At 39.8% G+C, this 25,081-nt stretch overlaps 1 protein-coding gene across 6 annotated transcripts in view; it reads left to right on the plus strand.

Annotated features, from left to right (window-relative positions):
* The window catches only part of Fgd4 (FYVE, RhoGEF and PH domain containing 4), a 185,739-nt gene that overhangs the window by 106,938 nt on the left and 53,720 nt on the right, over positions 1-25,081 (plus strand). For 4 of the 6 annotated variants that reach the window (XM_052158297.1, XM_052158300.1, XM_052158298.1 and 1 more), the window contains 3 exons: positions 14,651-14,740; positions 17,127-17,272; positions 17,672-17,828. In XM_052158297.1, the coding sequence (XP_052014257.1) occupies positions 14,651-14,740; positions 17,127-17,272; positions 17,672-17,828 (393 nt within the window). Of the gene's footprint in view, positions 1-14,650; positions 14,741-17,126; positions 17,273-17,671; positions 17,829-23,064; positions 23,163-25,081 lie in introns of those variants that run through there. The other 2 variants (XM_052158301.1, XM_052158302.1) reach the window with 2 other exon arrangements.

Consider the following 25,081-nt stretch of genomic DNA (forward strand, 5'->3'; position numbering starts at 1 on the left):
CCTTCCTGTGCCTCCCAGATCATCCCTCTTTCCCCAGTCCAGCCAAATTCGTGACCTTTTTCCTCTTTCTCACTAGAATAGTAACAGGCATATAAAATAATAAGATAAAATAAAAATGAGTAGAGCAATATAGGACAAACCAAACATTTTTATTGTTAAGCTAATGAAGCATAGAGTACTACAGGGCCTTGACCTCACAGTCAATGGATGGCACGTGCTGTGTAGCCAGGAGCTGCTGATCCAGAGTCCAACAGTAACCCGGTGGTAGTATGCTGCCTTTGCTTGCTGCAGCTTGCTACTTGTGTTTCTTTATCTCAAAATGTTAATGGCATAGGGGAGGTATGTTTTCTTAACTATATTTTACCACGATTAGGAACAAAAAAGTTCCTTTTAAAAATTTTTATTAGCATATTGTGGACAATTGGGCCAGATTAAATGGAAAGGAATAGTAGTTCAGAATTGTAATTTTATTAAAATATGCCATTAGTCATTATTATTGATAATTGATAACTGACTTGAAAGAGTCTTTCTGATTGATACAAGCTGTGTTACTGATTTGGTAGTATATTTTGAGCAAAAACTGACAACTCTAAAATATTTTTTTCATGCCTAACTGTCATACTGTGACAACACTGTGCTCTCCCGATCACGAGACGTCAGTTTTCCGACCCACATCTTGTGTGTAGCTCAGCCTGGTCTTGTAGTTCTTAGGCTTCCCAGACTGGGCTCAAGCTCACAACTCTCACACCTCAACCTACTGAGTGCTGGCATTACAAGCATGCGACCTGACACAGCCATTGTCTTAGCCTAGTTGAGCTATATTTTAAAAAATCATCCACATGTGGATTGTGCCTTAGTTTTGTTTCTGTTGCTATGATAAGATTCTCTGGCAGAAGCAACGGGTTTCCAGCTTATGAGCAATGGATGCGTGTGCTGCATAGATCCATGTCACCTTGACACAAGCTAAATCCATCTGAGAAGAGGTGATCTCAGCTAAGAAAACTCCTCCTGAGATCGGTCATAGGCCTGTAGGACATTTACTAATTAGTGATTGATGGGGTGTGGCCCAGTGGGAGAGCAGGCTGAGCAAGATAGTAAATAGCACCCTCCATGGCCTCTGCATCAACTCCTGCCTCCAGATTCCTGTCCTGCCTCACTTCCTGTTGTGACTTCCTTCAGTGATGGACTATGATGTGGAAGTGTAAGGGTGAATAAACCTTTTCCTCCCCCACCCAAAACAAAAAAACAAAAAACAAGCACGCAGTGCCTTATTCAACTTGAAGAAATACTAATAATTTGCAATAGCCACACCCCTCAAAATTGTATTCTAATTATATTTGTATGCCTATCATTGTATCTGTGAAAATTACCATAAAAATCTTCAAATTTAGCCCTCAAAGTAAATATCTTCTAAACTTCAAAACTAAAAAATGAAAATAAGTTTAAATCATAAGAATTTTGTTACACCTTTAATTACTAGGCAATACTTTGAAGAAACACTGAATAAATTTGAGAAAAGACAAACAATATGTTTGAGGAAAAATCTGCTAATATAATCCTATAGAGTTTACCCTGTGCTCATGGAACTATAGAGAGATTTTCATTTATATGATTTTGTATCCATTAAAGTTTGTATACTTAAGACATGTATCTATTAAAGTGTATGTGCTTAAGAAATGGCAACTATTCTTAATTACATTAATTCTAAAATATAAACTTATAGCTTTTGTCCCATGACAGAGAATACTTGATTTAGTTTAAGCATTTGTAAAAACAAAACTTCTCATGCCAGACAGGAATTAGAGTAGTGTTGCCTTACAACATCCTTGGCATATACATGCCTGTTGGGTTGAATGAGCAGCCCCCCCATCCCTCCTAACTGAGAGCTGTAGCATTTCCTGACCACAGTAGCATTCTATAGACTCTAGTCTTCTCTGCTGTAGTCATGATCCCATTATCTCAAGGCCAGGAGATAGCAACTCACCATCTGGAAGGCACCACATTAGCTACTGTTCTCATCACTGTGACACAGAATCAGACAAAAACAACCTACGGGTAGGAAGGTTTGTTTGGGCCACATTGTGAAGGTCTAGTCCATTCTGGAAAGCATGGGAAGAGGCAGTCGACCACGGTGCACCGCTATCCTGGAGACACTGAAACAGGTAGCTGGCCAAGTGCAGCTGTAACCTGGAAGTAGAGAAATGTCCTTATCCCCCTGCTTGCTCCTTTCTCCTTCAGTGTGGGGCGCCATTGGCATGGTGGCATCCGCACTCAGGGTGCTTCTTCCCACCTCACTCAAACCTTCTGGGAAGCATTCATAGACACAGCCAGAGATACGTTCCCTGGGGATGCTAAATTCAGACAAGCTGACAATCAAGATTAAATACCATATCAATATTTGTCAATTTGACACCCAAACAGATCACTTTAAAGCATGACATTCCTCCCTTGACATCTCTTTATCTCAATGCAAATGCATTTAGCCAATCTCCAACTGCCCTTATAGTCCTTACCTCTCATGAGTATAAATATTTTGTATTCTAGATGTACATTTAGTTCTATATTGTAAGTAAAGTGTAAGTGTTTAGAGTTGTAAGTAGTTTTGAAAGACTAAAGTTTTATGTAAATGTCAATATTATTTTTTAAAACACTCAAATTAATAATAGCTGCCAGGAATATAGCAGACACAAAGAAGGGTTATCCCTTAATTTGACTAAAAATATAACAAGAATTTTGAAAGAAGTCACCAAGGACAGACTCAAAGAAACATTATTTTTTAAAATTCGTATTTATTTTCTGATTATTCTTATTTTAAATTACCATTTTACTTGTTGCAATTATATAAGTCTTCAATATATAAATGTTAGAGCTCCTAAAACAAGAATTAATGGACAAAGGATATTGCTTAATTTTTTACAGATTCCTAGGAAATGTTGGGTTCAATTACAAGCAAGTATAATCAAGTTACTTTTTGTTCCATTTGTGATCATTGTTTAGTTGTATTTCTTTTTTAATTGATTTTTTTCATACAGTATATTCTGATGATGTTTTCTTCTCCCTCAACTTCTCTAGTTTTGGTTCTTAAAAATCATTGATTAACTTAGAAATACAAATGAAAAATTTGTGCTCAAAGAGTACAAGGTGATGGACAGGCTGTTTGGAAGCAACTGGGTTAGACTTGGAGACGGCTGAGTGGTCACGGATGAAGTGGAATAGTATAGGAGATAGGGGCAGGGAGCAGAGCATGGTCTTGGCTCAATACTTAAGCAGATATTTCTCATCACCTATTGATGAACATGGACTTGAACTAAGATTGTTTTAATTCCAGTTAAACTGATCACATAATGAGGCCAGAAAGGATAGTGAATTAGTATTAGTATTAGTGTAGTAGGATAGACTTGTTTCTGAGTTGGAATCTCACTGTACTGCCTAGGCCCCTTGTATTCCTGACCTTTGATTAAACCTCATCCCCCCAACCCCCAAGGAGCTGGCAGTGTAGGCTTGTGCCCTGCCCAACTGAGGGCTCAGCTTACAAGTAAGTTGAAGACAGATTGCCATGAGCTACCATGCTGTGGGCTAGTGTGCCATGGGCTAGTTTGTTCTGTGTGTGTGTGTGTGTGTGTGTGTGTGTGTGTGTTATGTTTTGTGTATCTAGAGGTTGAAGTATACCTTCCGCACTTCTTGTTTGAGGCAGAGTCTCTTACTTATTATTGTGCGTGCCACACTAGCAGGCCTAGAAGCTTCTAAGTGTTCCTCCGCCTCTGCCTGTCAACTCACAGAGTACCCTGGAATTGTATGTACACACTAACTTCCATGACTTCACATGGTTTCTAGAGTGAGGATCTGAATACTGGTTGTCAACCTGTATAGCAAGTATTGTACCCATTGAGTCATCATCCTCTTGGCTTGATCATACCAGATTTGACAGTGTTTAGCAAATGCTGTCGTATTTGCCTAGTACTCAAGGACATGCAGTCTGCCCCACCTGTCCACACTGGCTGAAGAAAAGAGGAAAAGATAAAGATGAGACTGAGATTTAGAACACAACTGTGGTGTGAATGAGAACAGCCCCATAGGCTCATATATTTGAATACTTAGTAGAATTATTTGGGAAGGATTAGGAGGTGTGGCCTTGTTGGGGGAAGTGTGTCAAAGGGGGTGAGGCTTATACCAGATCCACTGTCTCTGCCTGTTCCACACTGGTCATGCCCATTTAGTTCCTATCCTGATGACTATGGGCTAACCCCCTAAAACTGTAAGCCAGCCCCTAATTAAATGCTTTTTTTTAATGAGAATTGTCTTGGTCCTAGTGTCTCTTCACAGCAACAGAACAGTAACTAAGACAAGGGAGGATGAATTCAGTGCTACTAACCAGAAGTCTATGACAACCTATGGAACAGTGCAGATGGACCATAGCACAGAGGTGTTTGCTCTAAGCTTAGGCCTTGCATTATTGAGATGAAAAGTTCCCTATAGGGACCAATGGGATTGTTAAAGAGGAGCTATGGGGCAGTGAATAAAATTGTGACCATTCTTCTGAAGGATTTGACCAAAGCAGTGTACCCATCCTTGCTGGATGACCTGAAACATGGGAAATAAAAGCAGATTAGTAGTGAGAGGTAGCCAGGATCTGCAGTTCAGCAGCATAGGACATGGGAGAGCAAAAATAGAAGTTAGGTTGACTAGACAATGAAATAAGGCCAGGACATGCTGGGGTCACAGTACACTAAAGAACCAAATTGTGTAGGAAAGAGAAAAGTAAAGTCTTGAAAGCATCAGTTTAATGTGTCTTAGAGAACAGAAAGTAAGCCTATATCATGTTAGGAACAGGCTCAAGAAGTACAGTCTAGATATGAATACCTCATCTTGGGAGGAGGTGCAGTGAATCACAAATAAAAGTAAGTTTTTATTTATTTTTCTGTTTTTTTTTTTTTTTAAGAATTTTGTGTATGATACCTACCCAAGTCCCACTCCTTGTCATGTCCTTGAAAATTCATGGTCTCTGATTATTATTTTCACTAGTATCTACATATATGTATTTATATACATCCATGTATGTATGTACAACCTACTAAGCTATTTGTCTGTTCGCTTGTGTGCGTGTATCTAGAGCTTATCCCTAGGGATTGCACAGCCTATGTGGGAACTCATCCCAGGAGGGGACTAGTTCTCCTTGTCTTAGCAGACGCTAACTACCTTCATCTAGGGGTGGGACCGTGGAGAATTTCCACCATTAATGCTGGCATGTCAACTGCTATTGTCATTGTACTAATCTTGTTCAGGTAGCCATATTGCTGGGATTTCATGGGGCTTTTTTATTATGCCTAGGGGACACTATCTAACCACAGTTACCCTGAGACTCTGGCTTTTGTAATCTTTTCACCCACTCTTTCACAGTTTTGTCCGAGCATTAGGTATAAAGGTTTCATTACAGATATATCAGTTGGAGTTGGACAGCCTATAGTTCCTTACTCTCTGCATTTTGACTAGATGTAGAACTTTATTGCCAGACAAGAAGCCTTTTTGATAAGGGCAAAAATCCCTCCATTTCACGTAACTCCACTAAAAAGTATGTGTGTACACAACCTGTGTGTGTGTGTGTGTGTAACCTATATATAAAATATTAAAACTTTTGTTTATGAATAGAGTGTGGTATCTGCACGTATGTCTGTGCACCACATGTTGTAGTATCAGTGGAAGCTAGAAGCAGAAGAGGGCATAGGATCTCGGGAACTGGAGTTACAAATGTTGGTGGCTGACATGTGGACACTGAGAACCAAACCTTTGTCCTCTCCAAGAGCAACAAATGCTCTTAACCACTAGGCCATCTCTCCAGCCTCTAGATCACATGTTTTTAAAGTAAATTTATAAAATAATGTTATGCTGATGCTTCTTCAAGCATCTTAGTGTTGTTTATGTTCCTCTGTTATTACCCCCTCTAGTTAAATACCTCCCCATTTCCCCACCCCCCTTTATAGTATCTATATCCCACTTTCCTCCTCCCTAAAACTGCCCCTATCCCATCCTGCTGTAATGTTTTATGTTCCTGGTACTATAACTCCAGGTTATAGGTTATGTATCACACCTAAATATTCAAAGCTATGAGTTACAAATAAAAGAGAACATGGTCTTTCTGGGTCTGCGTGATCATAGTCAATATATGTTCTGGTTCTAGCTTTTCTGGACTGGGCCAGAGCACAGGCGCTTAGTATTTCATCTTAAAAAGATATTATACACCCACCTAATGATGTTGTGAAGCAAGAATCTCTTCCTGGAGTAGACTACTAAAATAATGGTTTTGGACCATTTTCAGAGTTATGTACGTGCTGAATGCCCATGAGTCCTGTTCTTTGTGTGCGAGACAAGAGAGCACACAATAGGTCTCACATGCTGCTTCCAGTGCCTCTCTTGTCTGTGGTACTCACCCTGCTCTTTTGGTTTTTGTTTTGTTTTGTTTTGTTTTGTTTTTTTGGTGTATATGTAAATTCTAAATCAGTAGTGGGATTTGGTTGGGCAAATAGCTCAGTTAGTACCCAACTAGTTCTAGCATGCAATAATCCCTGGGTGTGATTCGCTGTACTGCATAAAAGAGTGTGGTGGCACACGCATGCAGTCCTGAGTTAGAAGGATCAGGAGTTCGAGCTCATCCTCTGCTATGTAGTGAGCTTTGAGGCCAGCATGGTCGCAGTCTTCTCATTTCCATTCTTTTTTTTACTTTGCTTGCTTATTACTTAGTTTTCAAATCTGTACATTGTTAGAATATTATATAATTAAGGTATCCCACACAATCCAGATTTTCATAATACCGACCAAATATAAAATCAAAATATCACTATAATTTAACTTAAATTGCTCTAGAGCCACATTTACATTTTGATGTCTGGAAAAGGCACTAAATGATACATCCAAACTGTGAAGCACCTTATGAATTAGAGAACACAATGTTTATTTCCTAAGTTGATGCCAACTTTTATGAGAGAACTGGCCTCAAAAAATACTGTGATGTATGCATACAAAGCCGCCCCTGCTTGCGATGTGGAAGAGTGTGAGCAGTGAACAGTGTGGGTGCAGGTGTCCTGGAGTGAGAGCCGTTGCCTTGTCCCCATGCAAGCCTGGGGGTTAACATCGATCGTTAACAACACATCGTTAAATAAGCACAGACAAGCTTTTGGGAGATAGGAGAAACTGCAATATATTTATAATTTCTGAATAACAATCAAAGGTTTTTTTTTTTCCTGCCTAAAATAAAATGAAATCGCACGTACTGAAAAGTTAAGCAGTGTACTGAATCACACGTCCTGAAAATTTCAGCAGCTCGCCTATTTTGGAAAAAGTAGCAATGACTAACATCAGGGCGAAGTAGCCATGGGAAGAGGAGCACATGAAGGCGCATGGAAATCACCTAGATAGCAATTTAGGCAGAAAGTAATTGACATATGCATTCTAGTAAAGGGTATGCTTTTTTTATTCTGGTGGTTTCATTGAAATATATTTTTGTTTGGAGACAATGTCACAAGAATCAACTTTGATCTGAATGCAGCACACTTTAGTCAGTGGTAGTTGGTGATACTTTTTGTTCTTGTTTGTTGTGACTGCTGCTGTTGTTAGGGAGGCCAGCTTTCCCAAGCAGAGGTTCAACTCTCAATGGACTGCAGCCTGGATTGCAACTCTTAGTGATCCTCCTGCCTCAGCCTCTTAAATTCTGACACTGCAGTTGAGAGCCTCCACACTAGGCTGTAAGGTATTTTGTTTGTTTGGGTTTTGTTTTATTAAAGGAATCCATTGGACTGGAGAGATGGCTCTGCAGTTTAGAGTGTCTCCTGTGTGACCTTGAACCAGATTTCAGATCCCAGTACCCACAAAACCAGCCTGGCTCCCAGTGTGAGTCTATCCGCCTAGCTCAGGGAAGCAGAGACCTGGGAAGCAGTGGCACTTGCTCGCTTTCAGCCTGACTGAGAAAACAGGAGTCCTAGGCTCCAGAAGAGACCTGGCTCAACAGAATGGACTGCACAGGACACTCACTACTTGGGCCTCTCCTTGGGCCTCTGGGTTAGTGTGCACAAGTGCATGTATTTAATCACATACAAATGCACACACTCATAAGTACCTAAAGAATCCTTAAAACATAGTCCGTTTTACCTTAAAGAGGGAGACTCTAGGGTATTTCTTCATATCACTTACTACATATTTTAATTATTTGAACTCATAACTATTTGTTAGTTATCTTGCAATGGTAAGCCTGTTTGTAGGAATCCTCTAGAAGGCAATAAGATTGCTTATTGTTTATAAGGTAGCTGTTACTATTTCTAAAGGCACACAAGATAGAAGGTTTCTGAGTAAAGTACTTAGGACAAGGCAGAGCTCCATAGAATTCAGAAATAGCAAATGTTTATAAATTGGGGTTACTTATTTAAATTTCCAATGTTAAAAAATAATCCGACTAGGCCCAATATGCCAGTGAAAATGTAAAGCTACTTCAGGGCTGGAGATGTGGCTCAGTAAGATTACTTGCCCAAAGTAAAATATACCCACTTCCTTATTTATGCATAAATTTAATTCAGCCTGGTAATATAAAAGGAAGCATCGACTCACATAATTAAGCTTCTTTTATACTTAGAAAACACAGGTCACTTCTGAATCCCCAAATGTATAGATTTCTTCCAATCAGGGAGCAGCAGTTAGCGATATGGAAAACTGCCATTGTTCTTGCATTCAGTCAGTTACTTCAGATACCAGCTCTAGTCCTCGGGTTGAGGGTTTAGTCTCCCAAGACTGAGTTACCCCTCTTAAATTAAAAGCTGTAAACTCAAATTGTGCATCTTGTAAGTGGATTTACAAGGTGCCCTCATCACATTTGGTTTGCCTAGGAACTGTTCTGAGAATGTGTATGAGTCTGTGACTACACTGGATGCTAGTGAGCTCCATTCTTACACGTGTGTGAGCTTTGACAGGGCCTGGCACCTGATGTGGGAGATGACTGTGCAAGAGCCTTTGCTGAATGCTGCTGCCATTGTTGGGTTCTGTGGAATATAACCATAGACTTGGCCAAGTTCAGCTTAGGTAGTGCTTGTCAGCAAAACATTGCTTCTTCTAAGCATCCTTCTTTAGATCCCAGAGATCTGTGACCTTAGTGATTACCTCACTGCAGTGTGACCTGGCTGAGTGTTTTATAGCCCACGAAAAATACTTTGTTCTAGCAAAAAATCTGCTGAATTACTAATGTCAGGGACCTGGAGAGATGGTTCAGCAGATGCAACACTTGCTGAGCAGGCAGAGGGCCTAGGGTTCAGATTCCCCAGAAGCCAGGAGTGAGTGTGGTGACTGCCTGTAAGCCCCGACTCAGGCAAATAGAAACTGGCTGCAGAAGCTAGCCCTGTTGATGTTCTCTAGGTTTGATTGGGAAAGGGATTGAAAAAGATTCCCAACATTCACCTCAAGCATTCGTATACATTTATAGACTCTCCCACACATGCTACATACACATGAAAAGAAGTAAAAAAATATTGTAATATTTAGAGGTAAACTCTATAAAAGAATGTAAACCAAAGGAACATCATCACTATGAGATAAAATTAAGAAGAACTGCTAATACAAGAAACAATATGAATGTGTCACAAAGGAGCCTAGGTGATTCCATTTCACCTCATGCTCTAGAAAACCAGATCCAGAGTATCAGGGTCTGGACAGAGCCTGGAAGTGGAGAGTTTGGCAGCAGGAGCAAAAGTAGGAATGGTGGAAATATCCTGAACCTTGCCTGTGGTAGTATTTGCATGCTTATATGAATTTCTCCAAATTCCAAAAGGCTATATTTTACTGTCAGAAGTCTGAGTAGATCCTCCTGAGTGTCGTGTTAATGTAGGCCAGCCTTTCTTGTGGATATAAAAGATAGTGCATTTCCATTTCTTCCTCTGAAGTGTATTCATATGTATGAAAGCGAAGTTTTAGAGAGGTTCTTCATATGTATGTAAGGTAAGTTAGAGTGAAAAGATATTGGACTCAGAGGATATAGAAACTCTTGATTGGCGTGAGCTTGAAATAAGAGTTGGAGAACGCTGTGGCAGTGAGGAAAACTGGGTATTTTTTTAATCTTATCTTTGAGATTTTAATAAAGTTACACACTCCCTTCCCTTTCCTCCCTCCTTGCCTTCCCATATACCCTTCCCCACGATCCTTCAAATCATGTCCCTTCAAATTCATGGGCTCTTTTTCACTAATTGTCAGTGTGTGTGTGTGTGTGTGTGTGTGTGTGTGTGTATTCTTAGGCATGACCATTCATAGGACTTGGTTGTCTAAATTTCATGGACTACAGATAGATAGATGAAATGGGATGGTACCAGGATGGGAGAGTTTATAGTTTGATCATCAGTCGGAAGTTCTTGAAAACAAGCCCTCTGACATTTTGTCAGTCATAATAATTACAAATACGTGGAAGATCACTACTTGTTTTTTATTGAATGCTGGGAATCTTATTGAAGTACTGCAGTTGACTAAAGGAGTTAGAAACCTAACAAGAAAAATTCCTATCATCATGAAACAAGGTTATAGAAATAAATTTTTATTTTTTATTTTATTACATATTTGCTTTATTTACATTTCAATTGGTATCCCCTTTCCTGTTTACCCCTCTGAACACCCCACATCCCATCCCCCCTCCTCCTGCTTACCAACCCCCCTTCCAAATTTCCTGATCTGTCATTCCCCTACACTGGGGCATCAAGCCTTCACAGGACCAATGGCCTCTCCTCTCATTGATGTCTGTAAAGGTCATCCCCTGCTACATATGAAGCTTGAGCTATGGGTCCCACCATGTGTACTCTTTGGTTGGTGGTTTAGTCCCTGGGAGCTCTGGAGGTACTGATTTGTACATATTAATGTTCCTCCAATGGGACTGCAAACCTCTTCAACTCCTTGGGTCCTTTCTGTAGCTCCTCCATTGGGGACTCTATGCACTGTCTATTGGTTGACTGTGAGCCATGGGTATTTTTATCCACTTTCTAAGAAGGATCAAAGTATCCACACTTTTGGTCTTCCTTCTTCTTGAGCTTCCTTTAGTCTGTGAGTTATATCTTGGGTATTCCAAGCTTTTGGGATAATATTCACTTATCAGTGAGTACGAACCTTGTGTGTTCTTCTGTGATTGGGTTACCTCACTCAGGATGATATTTTCTACTTCCATCAACTTGTCTAAGAATTTCATGAATTTATTGTTTTAAATGGCAGAGTAGTATTCCATTGTGTAAATGTACCACATTTTCTGGATCCATTCATCTCTTGAGGGACATTTGGGTTCTTTCCAGCTTCTGGCTATTATAAATAAGACTGCTATGAACATAGTGGAGCATGTGTCCTTACTACATGTTGGAGCATCTTCTGGGTATATGCCCAGGAGTGGTATAGCTGGCTTCTCAGGTAGTACTGTGTCCAATTTTCTGAGGAACCACCAAACTGATTTCCAGAGTGGTTGTACCAGCTTGCAATCCCACCAGCAATGAAGGAGAGTTCCTATTTCTCCACATCCTCTCCAGCATCTGCTGTTACCTGAGTTTTTGATCTTAGCCATTCTGACTGGTGTGAGGTGGAATCTCAGGGTTGCTTTGATTTGCATTTCCCTGATGATTAAGGATGTTGAACATTTCTTTATGTGTTTCTCAGTCATCTGGTATTCCTCAGTTGAGAATTCTTTGTTTAGCTCTGTACCCCATTTTTAATAGGGTTATTTGGTTCTCTAGAATCTAACTTCTTGAGTTATTTGTATATATTGGATATTAGTATTCTATCAGTTGTGTGATTGGTAAAGATCTTTTCCCAATCTTTTGATTGCAATTTTCTCTATTGACAATGTCCTTTGCCTTACAGAAGCTTTGCAATTTTATGAGGTCCCATTTGTCAATTCTTGATCTTAGAGCATAAGCTATTGGGGTTCTGTTCAGGAAAATTTTCCATTCCCATGTGCTCCAGGTTCTTTGTCACTTTCTCTTCTAGTAGATTCAGTGTGTCTGGTTTTATGTAGAGGTTCTTGATCCACTTAGACTTGAGCTTTGTACAGGGAGATAAGAAGAAGAACATCCTTCTACATTTTGACTGCCAGTTGATCCAGCACCATTTGTTGACAATGCTGTCTTTTTTCCACTGGATGGTTTTAGCACCTTTGTTAACGATCAAGTGACCAGCCAGGTGTTGGTGGCGCACGCCTATAATCCCAGCACTCTGGGAGGCAGAGACAGGTGGATTTCTGAATTCCAGCCTGGTCTACAGAGTGAGTTCCAGGACAGCCAGGGTTACACAGAGAATCCCTATCTTGAAAAAAACCAAAAAAAAAAAAAAAAAAAAAAAAAAAAAAAGATCAAGTGACCATAGGTGTGTGGGTTTGTTCCTGCATCTTCGATTCTATTCCATTGATCTATCTGCCTGTCACTGTACCAATACCATGCAGTTTTTATCACTATTGCTCTGTAGTATAGCTTGAGGTCAGGAATGGTGATTCTGCCAGAGGTACTTTTATTATTGAGAATAGTTTTTGCTATCATGGGTTTTTTTGTTATTCCAGATAAATTTGGAAATGGCTCTTTCTAACTTTATGAAGAATTGATTTGGAATTTTGATGGGGATTGCATTGAATCTGTAGATTGCTTTAGACAAGATGGCCATTTTTACCATATTAACCCTGCCGATCCATGAACATGGGGAATCTTTCCATCTTCTGAGGTCTTCTTCAATTTCTTTTGTCAGAGACTTGAAGTTCTTGTCATATAGATCTTTCATTTTCCTGGTTAGAGTCACAAGGTATTTTGTATTACTTGTGACTATTGTGAAGGGTGTCATTTCCCTAATTTCTTTCTCAGCCTTTGAGAATCCTTTGAGAATAGCTATATTGTTTATCAGCTATAGGAGTTGTCTGGTGGAATTTTTGTGATCACTTAAGTATACTATCATATCATCTGCAAATAGTGATATTTTGACTTTATCCTTTCCAATTTGTATCCCTTTGACCTCTTTTTGTTGTCTAATTGCTCTGGCTAAGACTTTGAGTACTATATTGAACAGATAGAGAGTGGACAGCCTTGTCTAGTCTCTGATATCAGTGGGATTGCTTCAAGTTTCTCTCCATTTAGTTTGATGTGGGCTATTGGTTTGCTGTATATTGCTTTTAATATGTTTAGGTATGGACCTTGAATTTCTGATCTTTCCAAAACTTTTATTATGAAGAGGTGTTAGATTTTGTCAAATGCTTTCTCAGTATCTAATGAAATGATCATGTGTTGTTTTATTTTTTACTTTGAGTTTGTTTATATAGTGAATTACAATGATGGATTTCCATATATTGAACCATCCCTGGATCCCTGGGATGAGGCCTACTTAATCATGGTGGATGATTGTTTTGATGAGTTCTTGGATTCAGTTGGCAAGAGTTTTACTTAGTATTTTTACATCGATATTCATAAGGGAAATTGATCTAAAGTTATTTTTCTTTCTGGGTCTTTGTGTGGTTTATGTATCAGGGTAATTGTGGCTTCATAGAACGAATTGAGTAGTGTTCCTTTTCTTTCTATTTTGTGGAATAGTTTGAAGAGTATTGGTATTAGGTCTTCTTTGAAGGCCTGATAGAACACTGCATTAAACCTATCTAGTCCTGGCCTTTTTCTGGTTGGGAGACTATTAATGACTACTTCTATTTCTTTAGGGGTTTTGGGATTGTTTATATCATTTATTTGATTCTGATTTAACTTGGACAGTCACCAGAGAGAAAATGGTGGTCTCTCCTCCAAACCCATAAGTCAAAACACTCCCTGGAGATTCTGGGAGTCCTGGTTCTCCCCCTGGCAGGGCCAGTGCACAGATGGCTGTGGAGCAGCCCAGCTCCTGGGTGCACATGGAGCCTGGGAGGACCCTGTCCCAGCTGCTCTGCCACTCCTGTGTTCCCTGTGCTCCTGGCTGTACCTGCCTTGCACAGTCTCCAGAGAGAAAATGGTCTATGCAAATAAATTTAGCAGTTAAATATATGTACCTAGTTAAGTAGAAAACAGTAAAATTAGATTTAATTATAGATTAGATGAGGCCTGGATTACTGGTGCATACTTTTAGTCCCTATACTTAGGGAGTAGAGACAGTCAGATCTCTGTGAGTTCACGGTCAGCCTAATCTACAAAGCTGGTCAGTTCCAAGCCAGTCAGGATAGCACAATGATGCCCTATCCAAAAAGAAAAAAAAGTAGGAGGTGAGAGAAGGCATACCTGGAAGAAGATTGGGATAAATTGATAGTTGTGCTTTAGCATTGGGCACATGGTAATGCATTTTACTGTTTTCTCTTAATATTTATGATCATGTATTTCATAATATATTTTAAAGGCAACATGTTGCTTACAAGAGTTAATTATTAAGACAGTGTAGTACTATATGTAAGAAGGAGGTAAGAGAAAATGAAGTATGGTACTAGACACCAAGAAGAAAACATTCTAAGAATGTACAAGAAAAAGGTAAACAGTGATGCTACCAGCACAGACTGTACAGGTCTGATCAGCCATCTTCATGTCCCTGAAACATTTGGGAAAATCGACTTTGATTTAGCTTTCTGATTGTTTGTTACTTAAGAAAATGTGTAAGTTGCCTCTTCTTATATGCAAATATCTGTTTGATTTTTTTTTTTTTTTAGGAGACTAATGAGCAGAAACTTCACAAAATAGCTACTGAACTTTTGCTTACAGAAAGAGCTTATGTCAGCCGGCTCAACCTTCTAGATCAGGTAAGTTTGCTGTCACTCGTTGTTTGGTCTGGAAGCATTTCAGGAGCTGCGGTGCAGGCCTGGGTTGTTTGGGAGTGAAATTTACTTACTTTAAGGAAATGTTTACAGCCTCGCTGATAAATTTGCTGAATACAAGATGTTTGCAAACCCTGAGAGTCGATGTTTCTATGTAAAAGTCACAGCATGGCTGTATTCCATAATGTCACACATTGTTCTTATTTCTTGATGAATTATTGTGCTCTTGAGAGGCAGTGTCAACTACTAAAATCTAAACAGGCTATTGGTGGTTATTTGGTGACCCTGTCTTGTTTGTTGTGTTGTACTGTGTCATGCCATGGGGCTTTGAGAGATCACTTGTTTAGCCTTGTATGCAACCTGGCTTCATCATCCAGACAGTATTTGTTGCATACATGGTTCCCCTGTACCACATTTTGTACTTTAACTATGGTGCAGCCTTGAGCCTGGTTTCATCCATACACTTTCCATGGGGTCACTTAGAAATGCACTGTGCTCTTACAGTGCTGTAAGAGGAAGCTGCCATGTTTGAATGTTTGTTGTGAGTCTCGTTCTCGTTTGGCCTCTGGTAAATTGGGTTTTCATAGAAACACATGGTCCTAGACACATCTTACCTTGGTTCCCAGGGTCAACCCTACACTGGTTGTATGGATTTTGTGAAGCCAATTTAAAGTTTGTATTCTGTGCAGCAGTGAAGTTGTAGTTCAGATTCTCTGTCAAGGAACTTTACCATGAAACAGAGTCAATCTCTGCGGGGAAATACGGTCTTGAAAGTGTTCCTAAGGTGAAAAGAGGGCTTTTCTTATAGGCAAAGTGTTTCTTTCCTCCCCCCTCCCTTCTCCTCTTCTTCCTCTTTCCCCCTCCTCTTCCTTTCCTATTTCTCCTCCTATTTCCCCCCTCTCTCCATCTCTATCTCTTTCTATCTCTCTCTGTCTCTTCCCCCCTCCTCCTCCTTTGGTGCCAAATTATTTTTACTACTTTTTTGATGTTTTAGATGTTTTAGTGTGTTAATTAATACAGTGCCCCATGTGTCAGAGTCTGTAAGGGGATAATTTTGTGGTACTTTTGGCCTCTCAATAATAAAGTGCAGTTAGGTAAATTTAGAAAATGAATAGTCCTTTGGACATGGTGAAGGAACAGATTCTCTTCTGTCTGATTTTAAGAAAATGGCAGTTAGGTATCGTGGCCTGAGCAGAGTGTAGGCAAGAGTTCAGGATGTTTGTTTGGCACTTATCTCTGCAGTACATGTTACATGTTATCTCTGCATGTTACATGTTACATGTTATCTCTGCAGTACATGTTACATGTTATCTCTGCAGTACATGTTACATGTTACATGTTATCTCTGCAGTACATGTTACAGGTGCACAAGGTCCCTGAACACTCAAAGCAGTCACATAGTCAGGTATTATTATTTATAAAAGGCAGATAAAAATCTGAGAACTAAAGAGTTTTGTTGGTTTTATTCACTCGTTGTCTTAGTTCTATGGGAACTAAGCTACCTACTCCCTATTCAAGATTCATCCAGTTTCTCTAGGGAGCATGGGAGACAGCAGCAGACTTCTCCACCTTCGTTACCATCTATTGCTGTGATGTAAAGCCTGAGAAGGACAACTTGAAGGGGAAGGATTCATTTTGACTCACAGTTTAAGACTTGGATACAGTCCATCATAGCAGGAAGGTCAAGAGGGCGGGATCTTGATGAAGCACATCTCACTGTAGTCATAGTCACGAAGCAAAGAACAACTGGTGTGCTGGGCTGCTTAGTGTCTCTTCTCTACTGATTCCAAGATCCCAGCTAGGGATGCTGCTACCCATGTGGGCAGGTTTCCCATCTCTGTCAATGCAATTAAGACCGTGGCCCACAGAGGTGCCCATGGACTCATGTCCCACGTGATTCCTTGACAATTAACACTAACCATTACTCACAGTGAGAGCAATTTATAATAGCTATAGACATCATTCAAAACATAGTGAGTGAAAAATATCACATTGTATGCATAATAAAATCTTTTTACAATGTTTAATTATAGCCATAGGTGAGAATGTAAAGCCCTCCTCATCCGCTGGAAATCCTCTGCATAGAAACACTTTATTATCTATCTACTTTAACATTCTGGAGAAAAAAGGTAAAGAAATTCCATATAGGTAGGGCATAGTTTTAGTTATAAACAAATCTTCCTAACTCTCATTTAAAATTCTTCAAAATCAAAACATATAGTTCTTCCTACATTTCTGAGTCAATGATTTCCTAAACCATAACCTTCCCCCATTTACTCTGCAAGCTAAGGATCTTCCAGGGCAGGTCAGCACAGTGGAAACTGGTTAGCCCACAAATCTAAAGTGACATTTGCTTTATTCTTTCATTCAGGTATTTTATTGCAAACTATTAGAAGAAGCAAACCGAGGCTCATTTCCTGCAGAGATGGTGAATAAAATCTTTTCTAACATTTCATCAATAAATGCCTTCCATAGTAAATTCCTATTACCTGAGCTGGAGAAGCGAATGCAAGAATGGTAAGACAGAAATGGGACTTCTGTGCCTAAGACATACGTACAGGACAGTGCTTCTTAATTTATAAAGAAGAACAGATGTATTGCATACCACAGCTGTACTAAATATAATACAGCTCCAAAGTTGCACATAAAACTACTGGTAGATGTGGGACTGTGGTAGATGTACATGTTTCACTCAGCAGGTAAAATTTGCTTCTGTGCTCTAAGTGATGCTCTGACTAGTGAAGACTCCTGAATGATCAGCAGCTCAGGAGCTCCATAAGATCTTTCTGCAGTTCCTAAGCTAATTTAGAGCAGTGAATCTAATAGAGGATGTTATGGAGTGGCTACGCTATCTTCAGGCCTATAGATTTCCTTATTCTATAAGAAACCTTAATGAGATTTTTATATTTAATACAGGGAAACTACACCCAGAATTGGAGATATCCTGCAAAAGTTGGCACCATTCCTTAAGATGTATGGAGAATACGTAAAGGGATTTGATAATGCAGTGGAACTGGTTAAAAACATGACAGAGCGTGTTCCCCAGTTTAAGTCAGTTACTGAAGAGATTCAGGTAATAGGACACTTTTCTTCCTGGTCACAAGTTAATATTTTCTGACAAATTTCTATGGTCTTCAAGATCTAAAATTAGGATATAAGTATTTTTCTTTTTTTCCCCAGAATTACTTTGGATTTTATTTCTTTTCCAGTAAAGTTTGTATCACTACAACATATAAAGCACTCCACACATAAGACCTGTAATCACATGGTATTATGACATTTATAGTCATCTTTCTCCACCAATAGTTCTAAGATAATTCCTTTTTAAAAAAATAAAATTGTTATATTGAATATTTTCAGAGAAAATAATACAGTTAAACTTCTTGACATGAAAAACATTACTAAATTAATTGAAAGAGGAATGACAAACATTTTCTGTTAAATTGAAGATTTTCATAGAAAATGTTTCTTATATCTGATACCTAATCTACTAAATTCTGCAAAGACAGTATCTAAAGTTAAAGCAGTTAATTATGAAGCACACTCAACCTATTAAGTGGTAGAAAATCCTCAATGTGCATTGCTTTTCAATTTCTTTTTATTTATTTATTTATTTGTTTATTTATTTATTTATTTATTTATTTGGTTGTTTTATTTATTTACATTTCAAATGTTATCCCTCTTCCCAGTTTCCCCTCCTCAAGCCCCATCCCTTCCCCCCTACTCCTGCTTCTTGAGGTACTCCCCTACCCACCCACCCACTGACCCCTCACCACCCTAGCATTACCTTACACTGGTGCATCAAGCCTTCACAGGACCAAAGGCCTCCCCTCCCATTGATGTCTGAAAAGGCCATCCTCTGATACCTATACAGCTGTGGCCAAAGGTCCTTCCATGTGTACTCTTTGGTTGGTGGTTTAGACCCTGGGAGCTCTGGGAGCTCTGGTTAGTTGATATTGTTGTTCTTCCTATGGGGTTGCAAACCCCTTCATTTCCTTCAGTCCTTCCTATAGCTCCTCCATTGGTGTTCTCATGCTCAATCTGATGGTTGGCTGTGAGCATATGCATCTGTATTAGTCAAGCTCTGGCAGAGTTGCTCAGGGGACAACTATACCAGGCTCCTATCAGCAAGAACATCTTGGCATCAGCAATAGTGTCTGGGTTTGGTGTATGCATATGGGATGGATCCCTAGGTGGGGTGGTCTCTGGATGGCCTTTCCTTCAGTCTCTGCTATACTGTTTTCCCCAGCATTTCCATTAGATAGGAACAATTCTGGATTAATATTTTTGAGATGGGTGGGTGGTCTCATCCCTCAACCAGGAACCATGCCTAACCAATGAATATAGTTTCTACAAATTCTCTATTGGAAATTTCAGCTGTTATCCCCCTTGGATCCTGGGAACTTCTTGCTTTCCTGGCATCTGGAACTTTCTAGTGGCTACTCCCAGTTCCCTATGCCCCACTGCTACACATCTCCATTCAGTTTTCTGACCCTCTGTACATCTATCTCCCCCGTCTCTTCCCACACCTGATCCTACCCTCTCCTTCCCTCCCCTTCCTCTCTTCCTCCCAGGTCCCTACCTCCCTCTACATCCCGTTGTGATTTTATTCCACCTTCTACGTAGGACTGAAGTATCCACACTTTGGTCTTCCTCCTTCTTGAGTTTCATATGGTCTGTGAGTTGTATCTTGGGTATTCCGAGCTTTTTTCCTAATATCCACTTATCAGTGAGTACATATACCATGTGTATTCTTTTGTGACTGGGTTTCCTCATTCAGGATGATATTTTCTAGTTCCATCCATTTGCTTGAAGTCATTGTTTTAAATAGCTGAGTAGTACTCCATTGTGTAATATACCACATTTTCTGTATTCATTCCTCTGCTGAGGGGCATCTGGGTTTTTTCTAGCTTCTGGCTATTATAAACAAGGCTGCTATGAACATAGTGGAATATGTGTCCTTATTACATGTTGAAGCATCATCTGTGTATATGCCCAGGAGTGGTATATCTTGGTCCTCAGGTAGTACTATGTCCAGTTTTCTGAGGAACCACCAAACTGATTTCCAGACTGGTTGTATCAGTTTGCAATCCCACCAGTAATGGAGAAGTATTCTTTCGCCTCATCCTCACCAGCATCTGCCATTCTGATTGGTATGAGGTGGAATCTCAGGGTTGTTTTGATTTGTATTTCCCTGAAGACTAAGGATGCTGAACATTTCTTTAGGTGCTTTTCAGCCATTTGATATTCCTCAGTTGAGAATTCTTTGTTTAGCTCTGTACCCCATTTTTAATAGGTTTATTTGGTTCTCCTGGAGTCTTAACTTCTTGAGTTCTTTGTATATATTGGATATTAGCTACACTTATACATGGTTATGTGGATAGGATTTCAGAATACAGTTAGGAATTACGCTGCTTTAATACAGTGGCAATAATAGGTTCTCCTTCAAGCTTCGTGACAGCACTAGCCATGAGTAGTTGGCTGCATTTCCTCCCGTTATGTCCAATTAGACAGCTATTGGTTACCTCCAAGACATGAGTGCCAGTATTGCACCTCTAAGGGCATCCTACTCTGCTCATCATTTTTGTGGTCCATGGGATGACTGAGTGCCACCCCACCCCCACCAGATCACATAGTATCTCTGGTACCATGAAAGCTAGTCCTTAGTGCAGAAGCCCTAAAATTAGATCCATACTGATTCCTGATTCTTGTGTCTGAAGTGTGTGGTATCTTCAGCAATAATGACCTATCCTCAAACTGGAGAAGGCAAACAACAGCATCAGGAATAGTTCATGAGGGTTGGGAGTCAGAGACAAAGATGGTCTAGCATTGGCTTTGAAACCTCAAAGCCCACCCCTAATAACACACTTCCTCAAAAATGAGGCCACACCTCCTAATCCTTCTAATCATCTCAAACTGATCCACTCCCTGGTGACTAAGCACTCAAATATATGAGCCTATGGAGGCCGTTCCCATTCATACCGCCACACCCCACTCCCTGGCTCTGTAGCTTGTAGCCATTTCACAATGCAAAAACGCATTCAGTTCAACTTCAAAAGTCCCCATAGTCTATCACAGTCTCATCACTGTTTAAAAGTCCAGAGTTTCTTCTAAAACTCATGGCAATCTCTTCACTATTCCCCACTGTAAAATAAAAAAGCAACTCACATATTTCCAATATACAGTGACACAGAAATATACATGACCATTCTAAAAAGGAGGAAAGGGTGTATAGGGAGGAAATACTGGACCAAAGCAAGACTAATGCCTTGCAGGCAGACTCCAAATTCTACATCTTCAAGTCAGATCTCGAAGTACTTTTCAGATCTCCAAAACCTTTAAGGTTGACTCCAGCATACTTTCCTCTCATGAACTGATTCCACCCCTGGTCTGCAGCATTCCTTCACAGGTGTTCCATGATTCTGACATCTCTAAAATTGTGGGGTTTACCCTCACAGCATTTCTCAGTGGCCTCTCAGCTTCCCTTAGCCATGAGGAAGATTCTATAGTCTCTTTCTTGTATCCTTGACTTAAAGCCAGAATCACAATGGCCAAAACTGCCAAGTTCTGCTGCTTAATGGAGCCAAAATATGGTCCCCTCTTTCAGTTTCATTTGCATTGGCTTTTTGTTAGTGATGGTTACCTTCCCTGCTTAACATTTCATTTCATTCCTTTTTATAAGTTAGAAGATTAGTTGGGTGGGGTATTGCCCTGAAGTTACCACTCCCTTTATTTGATATATCATGATACTTTTCTTTAAATTATCTCCTTGAGCACTAAACTTAATGCTCATTTCTGAGTGCTCATCTTCTTCTCAGATTTTACATTTTATATTTCTCTTTGTCCAGTTTGTTCCTTTTCATTAGAGATCTGCATAAGATCTATATTAACTAAGATTACTAATAACTACAGATCAGAGTTGTTAATAGACTGTCTTGAAATCTCCTCTGCCAATGCTATTAATCCAAAACTCTTTCATTTAGCCTCAATCAGAGTTTTAAGACAGGGGCAAGAAAAAAATAACCACATTCCTTATCAAAACATTTTAAGAATGGTCTCTAGGCCATTCACTGTTACTCTGCTCTGAGGCTTCATGAGATGGTCTCATGCTGCTCTCAGCACTACAATCCTTGCTTCTGCTAGCATAGCCCATTGTGCCCCACCCATACTCTCTTAAAGCATCCAACCACTTTTCTAGTTCAAAGTGTCCAAGTTTCCCATATTCCTTTGACATACAGCACAGCAATTCCTGTCAAGCAGTGTACTACTCCCTGGTACCAATTTCTGTCTTAGTCACTATTCTATTGCTGAGAACAGATACCATGACCAATGAAAATCTTATTTAAAAAATGCATTTAATTGATGGCTTGCCAACAGCTTCAGATGCTTTGTCCGTGAGGGCAGGAAACAGAGCAGCAGGCATGACAGTCATGGTGCTGGGGAATTAGTTGAGAGCTACATCTTGATCTGCAGGCAGAGAAGGAGAGGGGGAGGGGGAAGGAGAGGGAGAGGGAGAGGGATAGAAACTGGTCTTGGCATGGGCTTTGAAATGTCAAAGCCCACCCCCAGTGACATGCTACCTCCAACAAAGCCACACCTAATCCTTCTAATCCTTTCACATAGCATCACTCTCTGGTGACTAAGCACTCAGATACATGAGTCTATGGAGCCATTCACACCATCACATTCCAGAGTCATGAGATCCCTGTTAAGGAAAGCTGCACACTACCTGTGATACCAGCCATGATAGAGAAGTGTATTACTACAATCCACAAAGTTTAAAGGAGTTAAAGTTATGAAGAACACTCTCTGACATGGAGATGCAGAATTTGGAGTTTTCCTGCTGTTTTTTAGTCTTGCTTTGGTGCATTTTTTTTTTTTTTTGGAATGGTCATGTGTATTTCTGTACCAGCATATGTTGGAAGTATGTGATCTGTTTTTGATTTTGGCTTTTACAGTGGGGTATAATGAAGAGCTTGCCATGATTCTCTGAAAAAACTCTGAACTTTTAAACAGTGATGAGACTGTGATAGACTATGGGGACTTTTGAAGTTGAACTGAATGCATTTTTGCATTGTGAAATGGCTACAAGCTACAGAGCCAGGGAGTGGGGTGCGGTGGTGTGAATGGGAACGGCCTCCATAGGCTCATATATTTGAGTGCTTAGTCACCAGGGAGTGGATCAGTTTGAGATGAGTAGAAGGATCAGGAGGTGTGGCCTTCTTGGTGGAAGTGTGTTGTTGGGGGTGGGCTTTGAGGTTTCAAAAGCCCATGCCAAGCCCAGTGTCTCTCTCCTTCTCTGCCTGCAGATCAGGATGTAGCTCTCAGCTCCTTCTCTAGCACCACGCCTGCCATGCCTGCTGCCAGACTCCCCACCATGATGATAATGGACTAAACCTCTGAAACTGTAAGCAAGCCCCCAATTAAATGCTTTCTTTCATGAGAGCTGCCTTGGTCATGGTATCTTTTCACAGCAGTAGAACAATAACTTAGACATAAGTCTACATAAATTCATCACATGTGGCAGGTCTGCTAATGTAATTCTAGCACTTAGGAGGCTAGAGAAGCAGGATTGCAAATTTGAAGCCAGTCTTAGCTACCTAGTAAGATGGAGTTTCAAAAAATAAGTAAATGAGTAGTTATTTATAAAGTCAGTTCCCACTCTTTTTCTATTTCATCTTCTTTCGGTGGTTGAAATCTAAAGGGGCGTGGTACATTGCAATGAAGTCTGATTTTTGAGTCACCTTATATGAGTATCCAGGTTTGCCTCCATTGTGCCAAGCCTATATAATAAATATTAATAATGCCATAATAAATTATATTAATTCTCCATTGTATATTCAAATTTGTAGTTAACTAATTCTTTGCATACGTGACATAGAATTCTATGTGTCACATAGTATTCTTGTGGCTGAAATTCTATAGCTCTTGACTTCTGCCTTTTATATGAATAGAGCTTATGGCAATATTTTGATTCTTTTGATCTTTAAATCTTTTTGTTGATTGCTCTTTGGAAAATAACATGCTTTTTTATTTATTATAGTCAGATTATGCTAACATCAATCAGAGAAATACTTGATTTCTATATAACTTTCTTCCCTACTTTATGCTCTGTGCTGTTCATGCCATTTATATTTGTCTTGGTGAGGCTTTTTATTGCTATGATAAAACACCATGACTGTAAGAACTTGGGAAGGAAAGAGTTTATTTCATCTTACAACTCTCAGTTGGCAACACCCCATCACCGAGGGAAGTCAGGGCAAAAACTCAAGAAAAGAGGAAGTGAGGGCAGGAGCTGAAGCAGAGGCCTTGGAAGAGCATTGCTTACCCACTGGTTCTTCAGGGTTCTTTCCGTCTGCTTCCTTATACATCTCAGGAACAATGGCCAGGGGTGGCATCACCAGCAGTGAGCTGAGCCCTCCAAGTCCTCCCACATTAGTTATTAATAAAAAAATGCCTGTTGCAGAAAATATTAAAAAGACCCAGCCAGTTCCCACGCTACACCCTGCTACTCTCAGCCCTGCTGCCGGGCTGACAGTGGCCGACCTGTTTTCTCTCCTGGAGACTTTCTTGCCCAGAGCTCCTGAAATGTCTCCACCCAGCTCACTAGGTTCCCACTGGTGGGTTGCTACCATGCCAGCCCCGGCCTTCAAATTCCCGTGGTGCACCTCAGGCAAACCCATGCTTTGCCACTGTACCTTTCTCTCTTGAGCCCAGACGAGCCACTTCATGAAGGAAAACACAACACAAACTTAGTTCAGAAACGACACTAACTCAGTTGCTGGGCACAGCAACTAAAATCCTAATCTTGTAAGCCTTATAAAACCTAAATCCTCCAGTGGCAAATCCTGACAGACTTGGTGAAGGAAGTTTTTCATTTGTGGTTCCCTCTTCTCAGATAACTCTAAAATGTGTCAATTTGACCAAAAAGACAATCAGGATAATATTTAAAATACACTTTTATGTCTTTTTAAATTATAGCCTAATATTATAAGGCAATAGTTGTTTTGTACAGTGTTCCATATTTTTTAGGTTATGAGATGATATAAGGAAAATCAATCTAGAAATACATACATTTATTTAACTTTATAACATTTACTATAAAATGTACTTGTAAATAAAATAACACTTCAAAATTAAACAATCCTAAAGTGTATAAATCTCAGTGAATTTAATACATTTATAATAGCCATTATGAAATTGTGGGGCTGGAATTTCTCTAGGTTTAGTTTGAGTACTTTGGCTGAATCTAAAAATTCATCCATTTCTTTTAGGTTTTCCAAGTTCATAGAGTCCAGGATTTTAGAATATTCCATTATAATAGTC

This window comes from Apodemus sylvaticus, chromosome 15, assembly GCF_947179515.1.
Source record: "Apodemus sylvaticus chromosome 15, mApoSyl1.1, whole genome shotgun sequence".
Lineage (NCBI taxonomy): Eukaryota > Metazoa > Chordata > Mammalia > Rodentia > Muridae > Apodemus > Apodemus sylvaticus.